This window comes from Thunnus maccoyii, chromosome 3, assembly GCF_910596095.1.
Source record: "Thunnus maccoyii chromosome 3, fThuMac1.1, whole genome shotgun sequence".
Lineage (NCBI taxonomy): Eukaryota > Metazoa > Chordata > Actinopteri > Scombriformes > Scombridae > Thunnus > Thunnus maccoyii.
In genome coordinates, this window is record NC_056535.1 from 28,628,555 (window position 1) to 28,640,531 (window position 11,977).

Here is an 11,977-nt window from a genome sequence, read left to right on the forward strand (position 1 = left end):
TAAGGAGTTGAGGTGCAAGCTTTGACTGTAGCTTAATTAAAGACCAATTTGATTAAATTTCTACAGGTCAGGACTGAACTACTGCATAGGCTGAGACATGCTGTGTTGAGAAGAATTTAGAAAACCGTCACATAAACCTATCGCTTCATCAAACTTTATGCCATCTACTGTCTCAAGGCTAACTTCTACTTTCCACCATTTACTGTCTAAACACTACCATATACAGGCGACCATCTACAGACTACTATCTACTGTCTGAATGCTACCATCTACTATCTAGACCAGTGGCTTTCAAAGTGGGGTCCGGGGACCTTCAGGAGTCCTTGAGGGGGTTGGTGGTCAGTTTAGGGGTCCTTGACGTGAAGAAGTTTGAGAACCACTGGTCTAGACGCTACCATCTACTGTCTAAACTCTATAATCTACAGACTACCATGTACCATACAGCATATCATGTGCCAATTACCATCTACAGGCCCTGTCTCCCTTTGTTACCTGTCCTCTATGGTTCTTCAAGGTGAATCTAAGACTGTTATTGATGATGATCGTCTACAGGCTACAACAGAACATTTATAGGCTATTGTTGATACAGAATCTTTTATTTCTCATGTGTATCTTTGTCTGTCACTCACCTGCAAGTCCCGCTTTCTGTCTGTCTGTCTATTGGTAAGTATGGGGGGGAGGGGGGGCATCGGCAGGTGATTGATTGACAGCTCATTAGTCATTTAGTGATCATTTTACCCCTGTCCCACAACACACTGTTCACCAGACTCACATCCTTTGCAGAAGCCAAGTGTCACATCAGGATTTTTCTTTTATTTCCATTGCATTTTTGTCCTTTTCTCCACACACCAGGTCCGATAACACACACACACACACAATCATTCTTATCAACAATCATTTGTCTAAAAAGTGTTTCACTTCACTTTATTAAGACCTGTTCATCTATCTCACGTACACAAACATACACACTTCAACACTGCATGCAACCAGGCAAACACTCTTATCTGTGTACTTGTTTGGAGATCAGCCATTTCCTGTACGGAGTCGGCTCCTCTTCAGACAAAAATCAAGCATGTGGGTGAATTAACTACCTTCCTCCACTGACGCCTCTTTCATATATCAGACTATATGTGTGGCCTAAACAGTTTTATTGAAGCACCTCACAGAAGCCGATAACAGCTGACTGATAATATGTAGGTTATTTATACTGAAATAAAATCTTAATTGTTTTATCTTTATGGTAATTATGTTTTATAGTTATATGTCATTATCTGGGTATAAATGATGTTGATAACCGTTACATTCTGTACAGGCCTCTTTGTATTTTAGCTTTGTTCTGAGGCTAAGAAAGGGAACAGACTACATGATAAATCCCACTTGCATTGAGCATGAAGGACAGAAACCTATTCTGAGACGTTAGTTTTCTCCTGATCACCATTAAACTGTTTCCATGAATGTGATGATCAAATCTTTGCTTAGAGATAACTGAATTAAAAACCTAAATATGAGCACCATTCATCTATGTGGGCATTTTCTTGACAAAACAAAGATCACAGTGAACATCTTTTACATTCATTTGCAGGACTTAAGTGTTACCTCACAATACTTTTTGTTATTTCCTCTGATCCATATTTCTGGAGGACGTCCAAACTATAACAATAGCTGCAGCCACTGGCTGTGATCATAGCACAAGTAGCTATATGAAGTTATTGCAAAGGTAGTTCCGAAACAAATTCCTACCATGAACACAAGGGATCTAAAAAACTTTATATCGCCTCAGCAGCTCTCAGCTCCTGTAGCATGAAACACCTAGAACATCAGGAACATTGATGAGACCCGGTGGCTGTTTTTGTCTGACGCAAAACACTAAATCATGCCAAATCAATCCAATAAAATGTGCTGCTTGACTCCATGTTGGCCCATCAGCCATTAGCTTCCCTGCTAGTTTAGTTAGCCTGTACACTTGCATAACTGTTAGCATAAATGTGGAGGCGTTCACTAATGCTGGGAGACAGTACAGGGGAAAACTTCTCAACCAGGCAGGTATGGTAAAGTATGCCAGGATTCACAGACTGAACACACACAAACTGTATAGTTTGGTTTAATGTCAGCATGGAAATGCAAACCAGATTCATGATCCTACAGAACAGATTTACCAACTTTAACGGGAAAGGGTGACCTGAACCTGTTTAAACCTCTCATGTGTCTTTGTTTTTATATTTGAGAACTTTGCCAATGATTACATCTGAGTCACAGAAGTTGAACATTGGTCCTTGCTGTTAGCAGAGGCGGTATGGTAGTTTTGTTGTTTTAATTTTGATTTGAAGTCAAATTTCGATTTGATTTGAAGTCTCAAATGTAAAAGTGGTGATTACATGAGGCACAACCTGGAGCCATTTCCTGGATCAAAGTGTAGGTCATGAAGGTTGCCTGTATTCCACACAGAACCAACCTGGTCTTCCATTCAAGTTTTAACAATGAAGAAACAAGTGACTTGGTTATTCAAAAATGGACTAATGAATCAGATAAATTTCCGTCATCAGACAGTGAGGAGGAGACAGTCAGAGAAAGCTGATCTTGGGTGAGGAGATGTGCTTCAGGAACATTTTTTTTATTAGCCAAAGCAAAGGAGACTCCACATCATGTATGGTTATACCATCATACAGGTTTGTTCACACAGACAGTAGAAACAAAAAATATGTTTAAGGTGGAAACATCCATAACATTATCAAACATACATATAATAAAAATCTACCAAACTAAAAATTCTATTGACTTCATCTCAGCGCTCTACAGTCCAAACACCTATTGCGCTTGTGCAGTGGGAAGGAGGAGTTGGGGGGTGGCATTGTCCAAACACAGCAACATCAGAAAAATGTGACAGAGGAAAAGAATTCAGCAGCCCAAAGTCATAATTTACAGAATAAAACATGAGTCAGCAATCTCTCCATCTCACATCATCTTCATAGCAACAGAGCACAGCTGTCAAGAGGTTACCATAGTAAGAGAAATAATTATCATTTTATGATGGCCAATACAGTGTTGACCTTTCACGGTAAACAAAGCTTGATGTCAATATATTTTAACCATAGAAAAGGGGCATGTCAACATTTCACCAAAGCAACAGAGCATAAACATTTGATAATGGCAACATAGCTTTTATCATAATTTTGCCATAGCAACAGAGAATGTGAAGAGGATAGCAACAGAGCACCAACATTTCACTGTGGTAGAAAAGCTTTTCATCTACAGCATGTTTTACCATAGCAACAGAGCATGTAGAGAGTTTACCATAGCAATAGAGCATGTAAAGGTTTTAACATAGCAACAGAACATGTAAAGATTTTACCATAGCAAGATAGAATAAACATTTTATCATGGCAACATACCAGGGGTTTTCATCATCATCATCATCATCATCTTACCATAGCAACAAAGCATGTAAAGATAATGCCATAGCAACAGAGCATGTAAATTTTAAACCCCAGCAGCACAGCATATTTGAGCGCATAGATCAGCTTCACTGTAATCATCATTTTACCATGGCAACAAAACAGGTGAATATGTTCAACATGTCCCAGCTCTGGACATCACTAGACAAAAAGCTAGATTATCATGGAAACACAGTAAGAAAGGACCAACATCATGCCAATGTCATCGTCATCATTATCATCATCATAATTTTGTGCTACCAGAGTCACTGGTGGAGCTGCAGGAAAGAGCAAAGTCTGGATCAGATTCTTCCTACAAGACAGAGTGCAGGGGGCGGAGCTTACCTGCCATTATCTACACACAAAGGAGGAGCTTCAGTAATACTGACATCAAGTGGACAGGGCAAGGTCTAAACCGGGCTGCTAACAGTGGGGTTTGGATCCTGGATCAGGTATAGTTTGCGTTGGTTTTGTTTGACCTGGATGGTTGATCCAGGTAGGATTAATGTCTGTTATCCACAGTCAAAAGTCAGTCTTTTTTGGGTGGGGCTTTAACCCAGGCAAATCTTGACCTTACGCGCTCCAATAGGTCGGTCATTTAGGTCCATGACGGCGGCAGCAGCCTCCTCATGGTTCTGGAAGGCCACCATGGCCTCACCAGTTGGCAGGCCTTTCTCACTGAACTGCAGGCAGACTGAGCCTGGCAGCACCTGGTATCCATAGAAGAAGTCCATGATCTCGTCCACAGTTACAGTGAAGGGCATGTTCTGAAGCTTTACAATTGTCGGGCCAGCGGCACCACGTTGACTGTTGGGATTGTTGGCTCCTCCAGGAGCCGGCTGGTTACGGAGACCATCAGGTCCTGGAGAGAACCCTTGCTGTCCACCAGTAGCCCCAGCCCCTGGACGACCTTGGTTGTTGTTAGCCCCTCCCCCTCGGTTCTGTCCTCCTCCACCTACTTTTCTGTTGGCATTGTCAAAGGGCACCAAGCCTCTCAGCCCATCTTGGCTGAACGGAGCTCCTGCTGCAGCTCCAGGTCGAAAGCCAGGTGGCTCCAGGATCGGAGCCCCAGGAAGACCAGCAACAAGCGGTGGAGCAACGCCCAGATTCACGTCTCCCAGCCCTGCTGCCAGAGGAGGGAGAGGAGGAGGGCCAGCCAGTCCGTTCCCTGGGGCTGAGAATGGAGTCACAAAGGGAGCACTGTTGAGGTTCCCCATGGTGTTTCTGAGAAAGTTAAACTCTTCTCCACTAATTCCAGCAAACGGGTTGATCTGGGGTTGCTGGGGACTAGGCTGAGCTTGCTGGTGCTGGTTTTGATTTTGGTTCTGCTGGTTCTGGTTCTGATTTCGCTGCCCTCTTTTGTTTTGAGGAGGAGGATTCCTCTCAATTTCCTTCATCTGCTCAAAGGTCACCAAGTGAACAAAGGCATCACGACCGTTGAGTTTCTGGCGGTGCAGTCTTTCAGCTTTGCGGGCATCTTCCTCAGTCCGCAGCTGGAAGATAGCTTGCCCTAAACCGTTGCCATGGCTATCTGTCAGAACCTTCAAGGTATCCTCATAAAGCCCCACCCCCTCCAAGAAGGCACGGACATCCTTCTTGGAGACATTGTAAGGGATGTTGGTGATATGAGCACAGTTCCTTGGAGCTTTCAAGCCATCCTGGTTCTTGCCATCACCCTGTGCTGCTTCACGTTTGCGGATCATGTCAATCTTTTCGAGCATTCCCTTGCGGCTGATTGGATGGACCTGGATGAAGCGGGTGCCCATATACTGCATGTGAGCACCCAGAGCAGTCTTGTAGTCCTGTTCTGTTTTGAACTCAAGAAAGCCCTCTCCTGTGGCTCGCCCGTTTGGCCCATAGGCAATATAGATGCTGTCCTCCACAATGGCCAAATTCTTAAAGAACTCCTTAATCTGTTTCTTGTCAGCCTCATAAGGAAGGCCCTTCAGGTAGACGCAGAACTCCTGCCGATGAGGAGATCGTGACCTTCCTCGCTGATCCCGGCCTCCTGCACCAGCATTGCCACGGCGGTGCTGCTGGTCCTGTGACTCATGGCTGTTATTTGATTTACTGATATTGTGGGGAGTATGGCCTATCATGCTGTTATTGAGGCTAGCCCATTGCCTCTCAGAACCCGGGGTAATCTCAATGAACCTTTGACCCATCATGCCACCTCCCCGCTTAACAGCTTCAAAGCTGTCCTGAGGCGAGAAGAATTTTACCATAGCCCTGCCAGTTGGCCGACCCTGCCCATCTCTAAGCAAACGAACCCCGTCCACCCCCAGACCCCTGAAAAACTCCCTGACCTCCACCTCTGAGCAGGAGAATGGGAGGTTCTGCAAGAGGACAAACATCTCATCTGGACTGGCCACTCCAGTGGCTGCAGCAGCAGCAGCCTTCATGTGGGCCTGGAGGCCAAGAGAGGCCAGAGGGGACAGAGGGTTGAACAGCATTGGGTTGGGGGTTCCTAAGGGGAGGCCTGAGCCCAGTCCTGCAGGAGGAGGTAAGGAGGGGTTGAAGGGAGGAAGGGAGGACATGTGGGGGAGGTGGGACATAGGTGGCACTGGGGGTCCTTGGGAAAGAGGGGAGACAGTAGGGACCGGGGGGAGGGAAGATACTGGAGGAGGAACTGGAATGGTGGGCAGTGTGGGCATAGGGGGCATGGAGGGCATGCTGGGAAGAGGAGGCATGGGTGGGGGGCCTGCATTGAGCGATGCCAGAGCTGTGGTGACAGTGGGGGCAGAGCTGTAGCTGTTGGGGAAGCTGGGCACCACGCTGGCCAGGCTAGCCACTGCCTTGTTGCTTGTTGGCTCCTGAGATGAGCTTGGTGCCGTCACTGAGGCCGGGGTGTTACTGAAACCCTGGTTTCCATGGCTACCACTTCTCCCCCCTGCCCCAGGCTGCACTGTGGGTATAGGAGCGGCACCAGTTTGCCGGTTGGCATTTCCTGCTGTAGGTGCAGCTGTCTCCACAGCACCCGCCCCAGCCTCAAACCTGCGGCGGCTCAACTCAATCATGTTCTGCATTTCTGTCTTGCTGCTGAGCAATAATGACACTTTAGAGCCCTTGATGGCCCCGCCTGTACGCATCATCCCCAGCCGAGCATCCTCGTCAGTGGCAAAGACAATGAAGGCCTCGCCATGCTCACCCCCCACGATGTGTACTCCCCCATCAGGGATGGTGAGGCCAGAGAAGAAGTGTCTGATGTCCATGGTGCCGGCCACTATGGGCAGACCTTGCAGCCTGATGACTACCGCCATACTGACTGCTAAACAACAGGCCTACAACCTGGGGAGAGAGCAACACTACTGTCAGATGATGAGCAGAAAGAGGAAGACCAGTGGTTTCCAGATGTTTCCTCAGGAAACTCAGACCTAACTTTACAGGCCAATAAAGACTTGGCCAACATTGTTTACGTTTCTTTATCCAATAAACCAGAGATCACTTTAAAAAAAGTTTGTACACCCATTTTGGGGTCCTGACATTTGGAAACCAGTGGTGTGTTTGGAAGGGGTTTGGGGAATGGGGGTGAAAAGATAGCAACATTTGCAGGAAACTGGAAAAAAAGCTAAATTGAAACAGTCTCCAGCCATCTGCAGCCTTGAATAAGTTTGATAAACTTGTTTGAGCTCTTTGAAAAACATGAGATCATGCTGCACATCAGACTGTTTGTTAGACCGAAATAGAAGCAATATAGGCATCAACATAGCTTCACTGACCATCAGTTTTGCAAGAGCTGTGAAAGAAACAAAGGCAAGGAATAAAGGAATTAAAGAGTGGAATAGATGTCAACAAAAAACCATAATAGCTAAGATCTTACAGGGGATAGAGACAAGACACACAGTGAAGAAAAGAAAATTTACCAGAGGAAAAAAATATACATCTTCTCCTCATTTGTCTGATATAAATTCCGAGCTATGTAAACAGGGAAAATGTGTTGCATAGTGAAAAATGGACTGAAACATTTGTCTGTGATATTAATTTTTTAGTTTGGCCAAGCTTATGTTTTGCTGGCTAGCTAACTGTACCCATTTTCTTGATCCGAAAGCAAGCATGCACCACGCAAGTCACATTCTATTACTTTGTTCCAGTGAAGTCTGATTGGTTTGTTATAAGAAAACAGTTGCTGTTCTATCTGAAGTGTTTTCGCAAACCTTTGACGTACCTTCTGGTTTATTATAGTTAAGAGTTAAATCCATTCCCCTGTGTATTTCAGTAAAACAGCTCAGCCTAACACCAGTGTTAACATTTTTGATGCAACTTATATTAATGGAAATTTAAGTCCTCAGTATGCTTCAAACTAAGTGCTTGTCAGATTGTCTAACAGCATCTGAGACCCAATTTCCAAAGGTGGAACAGAAAATGAGACATCCAACAACATGTCGTACAACCTATTTTGTCTGAAGATTACTGAGGCCATAAATCTCAACAATTTCTCTGCGTATCAGCCCCTGTGACTGAGAAGTTGTGTGTAATTTAAAATTTAAAATAAACCTTACTTTTGTCTACCATGCAGTACAAAGATAATGCTCATAGTTGTGGCTGAATTGGAAACATTTCGTGCAGTAAACCTTTATGAATCTCATGCAACTTTCAACTCACCAAGGCAACTAAGCTGTCTGTATAGTTTCACTGTATAATGGACAGGGGGTTTCTGCAGGACACTGAAACCTGGTGAAAAGGTCAGAAAACAAACATTCCTGTTCAAAACATCTTGATGGAATTTTACAGAGGACGTTTAACATTAGCTTCTGGTGACCGACATGTGCGTTGGTGTTTTCAGCATTTGGCGGGTGGTGCTTAAAACAAAAACCCATCATGACTAACTCTGACAGTGTACACCAAGTAGACAACTGAAGTAAACTGAAGATAGGACACGCTGAGCTACAGAAGTTTCACTGATCTCAACAAGCAACCAATCAATCAGCCAGCAACATCCTGCAAACACCCATCAAACTACCCAGCAACCAGGCTGCCAGCAACAAGGCAGGGGTCCGCCGGACAGATCCAGCTGTTTCCTCAACCCTCCAGCAGCACCAACTCAGCAGACAGTACTTCAGCAACTGGTTGCTGAACAACATGAGAAAAAGGCCAAACAGCAAATCTGCAATACAGTGAACAACACATCAATATCATGTCGACAGGAGCAACAGCAGTAACTCATCAACCGGAGCAAAAAGAGAAACATCATAAACTTTTTAACAAAAGCAATGTCAGGTACATGTCAACCAGAGCAACATCAGCGTCATGTCAACCACAGCAATATTAGCATTTTATCAACCAGAGCAACATTGGCATTATGTAAACCAGAGCAACATCAGCAGCTGATTGCCAGCACGGCACGAAAGAGAGCAGCTGATCAGAAGAGAAAGCAAACAGAAGAGAGATGCAGAGCAACAGCAAGTGGAGCAATGCTCACTGCTTCCACAATCCTTCACAACCATCTCTGGATCCTCAGACACATCCTCAGGTTTCTGTGCTCTATCTAACCCTGATCCAGGGCCGTCAGACTATATATTATGGTCTCTGATATCTGACATGACAATCACTGTGTGTTGCAAATACAAACTTTTTAAAATCCTGGTCTGGATGTGAGGCTGCTACCTACAGCTCACCAGACCTTTCAACACAATTCCTGACATCATCATCATCATCAACATAAACGTCACAGATTTCAGTTCTCAACCTTAAGCATAGACAAATCATTTCCTTCTTCAGAAGTGACTTTATGGATTTTCAACCTGCACATCCAATCATCTGGGTGTCAACCTGCTAACTTGTCTGTGAAGCATCAACAGCAGCAAGAGAATAAAGCACAGCAGGAGAAGAAACTGCAACAGCTAATAAGTGTAAGAGAAACAACCAGAGTATCAAGAGTGAAGTGAAACGGATCAACTGAAGCTGCAGCTTGCATTCACGTAAAATAAGAAACACAATTGAGCTGATAGAAGACAGAAAGGAATCTCCTTCAAACAGCCAGAAAACCAGAAAGACATTTACATTTAAAATACAGCATTAAAGAGCAAAAGACTGCCTTGATTTCTCAGTTTAAAGCTGAAACACATATCTGTCCAATTCTTGTCATCAACCCCAAAAACACAGCGAACAGAGTGGAACTGAACAAGAAGAATGGAGCACCACTGATGCTCTAAAAACCTCAAAAACACGAGAACAGAATCTCTTTTAGAACAAAGTTTAGGGAATCTCCACATATCAGCCAACTTCAAACCTCAACAGATAGGACAATAAGACAGGATCTGGAGTGATGAAGCATGGAGCACACAGCCTTTTGTTTCACCTTATTGCTCCATCAATTTCACAAGTGACCGATACATTTTCTGGTTCTGCTTGTGCAAAGCACCACTGACCCGCACATCCTGCACTGTAATTAACACAGGACAAAAACAGGAACAGGAACTAATGTACAGGAAACTGTCTTAAAGTCAATAGTCTCATTTTCCAGACAGTATGGGATTCATCATATAAGGAATCATTCACTGACTCCACTGTAACCCCTTTCAGACATGCGCCTCAATACATATATGCTCAGGATGTTTTATGTGTCAGTCGCATGTTTAAATATACCTCCAAATTACTTTTAGGAAAAAGTCAGAATAGCAATCTGACCAGGTCAAATCTCTTTTTAATCAATAAGTTAATGAAACAACTAAATAAAAGTAATCACTTTGATAAATCACACTGTGAGGAGATTCTTCTCATGTCTGATCAGCCTCTTCCTCCATTGGTGTGAATGCTAGGAAAGAGGTTAAAACACAATTTATGAAACCACAACATTTATCAAACCATTTGTCTAAATGCATTTTCAGAAGAAAAAAAACTGATTTTTAAGGAGAAAAAAAAAGTCTGTATCTTCTCAAATGTGAACATATCCTGGTTTCTTTAGTCCTCTATGACAGTAAAGTGAATATCTTTAGGTTGTGGACTGTTGGTCAGGACAAAACAACACATTTGAAGATGTCATCTTTGGCTCTAGGAAACAGTGATTCACATTTTCTCACATTTTCTGGACCAAACAACTAATCTATTAATTCGAGAAAATAACAGATAAATCAAAAAATAATGGTTAGTTGCAGCCCTACATTTGAGACTGCATAAAATATGCCACAGAAATTGATGTTCTATCTAATAAAAAGATCAAATCATGTTACTTATTTGGAGATTTAGAGAATTGGTTAGACTAGTGAGAAGTAGGTCGAGCCTTCCTCATGCAAAAGATGATGCTCATAATTAAAACACCACACTGCTCCCTCTTGACAGCATTGCAGCTCTCTCTTAATGTCTGTTATAATTTACATAACAGAGAGTTTGTTTGGATGACAAACAGCCTTTTTTTTATTTATTTTTTACAGATTCCATGTCTGAAAGGGAGCCACAGTCAGTAAACCGGCACCTGTGTCAGAACAGTTTCAGTGTGTGACCACACAATAACAGAGAATGTTTCCCTGACAACCATCAGTTCAGCTTTAACAGGATGTCTCCTTGACAACCACCATTACATCTTTAACAGAATGTCTCCATGACAACCATCATTACATCCTCAACAACCACCTGCCTGTTCATTTCCCCAGCTCAAGTTGTGGTAGATGTGACGTCATAAGGGAGGGGGGCTCTTGCTTGTCGTCTCTGCTGTGCAGCGACTGAAACTGAGCTGAAGACAAAATTGTGCGTAATTCCACGGTTTGGCCACTATGTCAAACTGGCCTCAAAGCCCAGTGCTGTTCCTAGGGGCTTGGCTCAAACACACACACCTCCTTCCTCCTCATCAGTTCACACAGTGAAGAAAATTTTAAAAAATAGCTAACCCGCACTGAAAAACACACAAAAAACAATGTTATATCGGTTAGGTAGCTAACGTTAGATATCAGCTCCCGGACAAAACACCATTTGAAACAAACCTGCCTAAAGATTTTGACCAAGCAGTCATCATATTAACAAATATATGAAGCCTCTGCAGCGAAACCCTAACATCGTAGCTAACTAGCTAGTTCCCAGCAGAAATAATGTTACTGCATGTAGCTACTTTAGCTTAGCTGCCTGGCTAACGCTCCGTTAGCCAACCTAGCTGTGGGTGAACCCTGCTTTGTGTGTGTGTGTCGGTGCGGAGCAGCGGACAGGGCGCGAGCTTTCAGCGGCTCCCGGTGTGAGTGTGTCACTGAGCGGACTGCCGCTGCTGGATTCTTACCGAGGAATCTGTGAACAAACACACTGAGGTTTAATTCATGAACGGAGCTCTTCTCTTCGCTTCTCTTCTCTCTGCAGGCTGCTGCACGAAATGTCGGCGCAAACACCGCGAGAGCTTCGTGATGACGAGACTTCTTCTTCTTCTTTCTGTATATAGATCGCAAACGAATTTTAAAATGCATACCGCCAGGTACTGTGCCAAAATATGTAGATTCATGACATTAGATCATCTGAATACTGATTGGTATATATAAAAAAAATATTTAAAAAAACCACACCCTTTTTCCTGATCCTGCCTCTTATATATCATACCAGCTACCACTGTCCTGTGCTCAGTGGTGATT

At 43.7% G+C, this 11,977-nt stretch overlaps 1 protein-coding gene across 2 annotated transcripts; it reads right to left on the reverse strand.

The window, feature by feature from the left end:
* Window positions 1-2,590: 2,590 nt before the first annotated feature.
* On the reverse strand, window positions 2,591-11,758 carry rbm12 (RNA binding motif protein 12). 2 transcript variants are annotated; one of them, XM_042404182.1, is made up of 3 exons: window positions 11,635-11,758; window positions 8,034-8,102; window positions 2,591-6,719 (listed from the first exon to the last, which is right to left on the reverse strand). In XM_042404182.1, exon 3 carries the CDS (start codon window positions 6,689-6,691, stop codon window positions 3,983-3,985), a length of 2,709 nt encoding a protein of 902 aa, XP_042260116.1. In that variant the 5' UTR covers window positions 6,692-6,719; window positions 8,034-8,102; window positions 11,635-11,758; the 3' UTR covers window positions 2,591-3,982. The 2 variants fall into 2 exon arrangements, with proteins under 2 accessions (XP_042260116.1, XP_042260120.1); XM_042404186.1 differs by lacking the exon at window positions 8,034-8,102.
* Between the last annotated feature and the right edge of the window lie 219 nt (window positions 11,759-11,977).

Excerpts from the sequence above, each read along its gene's own strand:
- rbm12 (XM_042404186.1), bottom strand. The coding sequence starts at position 6,691 with ATGGCGGTAGTCATCAGGCTGCAAGGTCTGCCCATAGTGGCCGGCACC.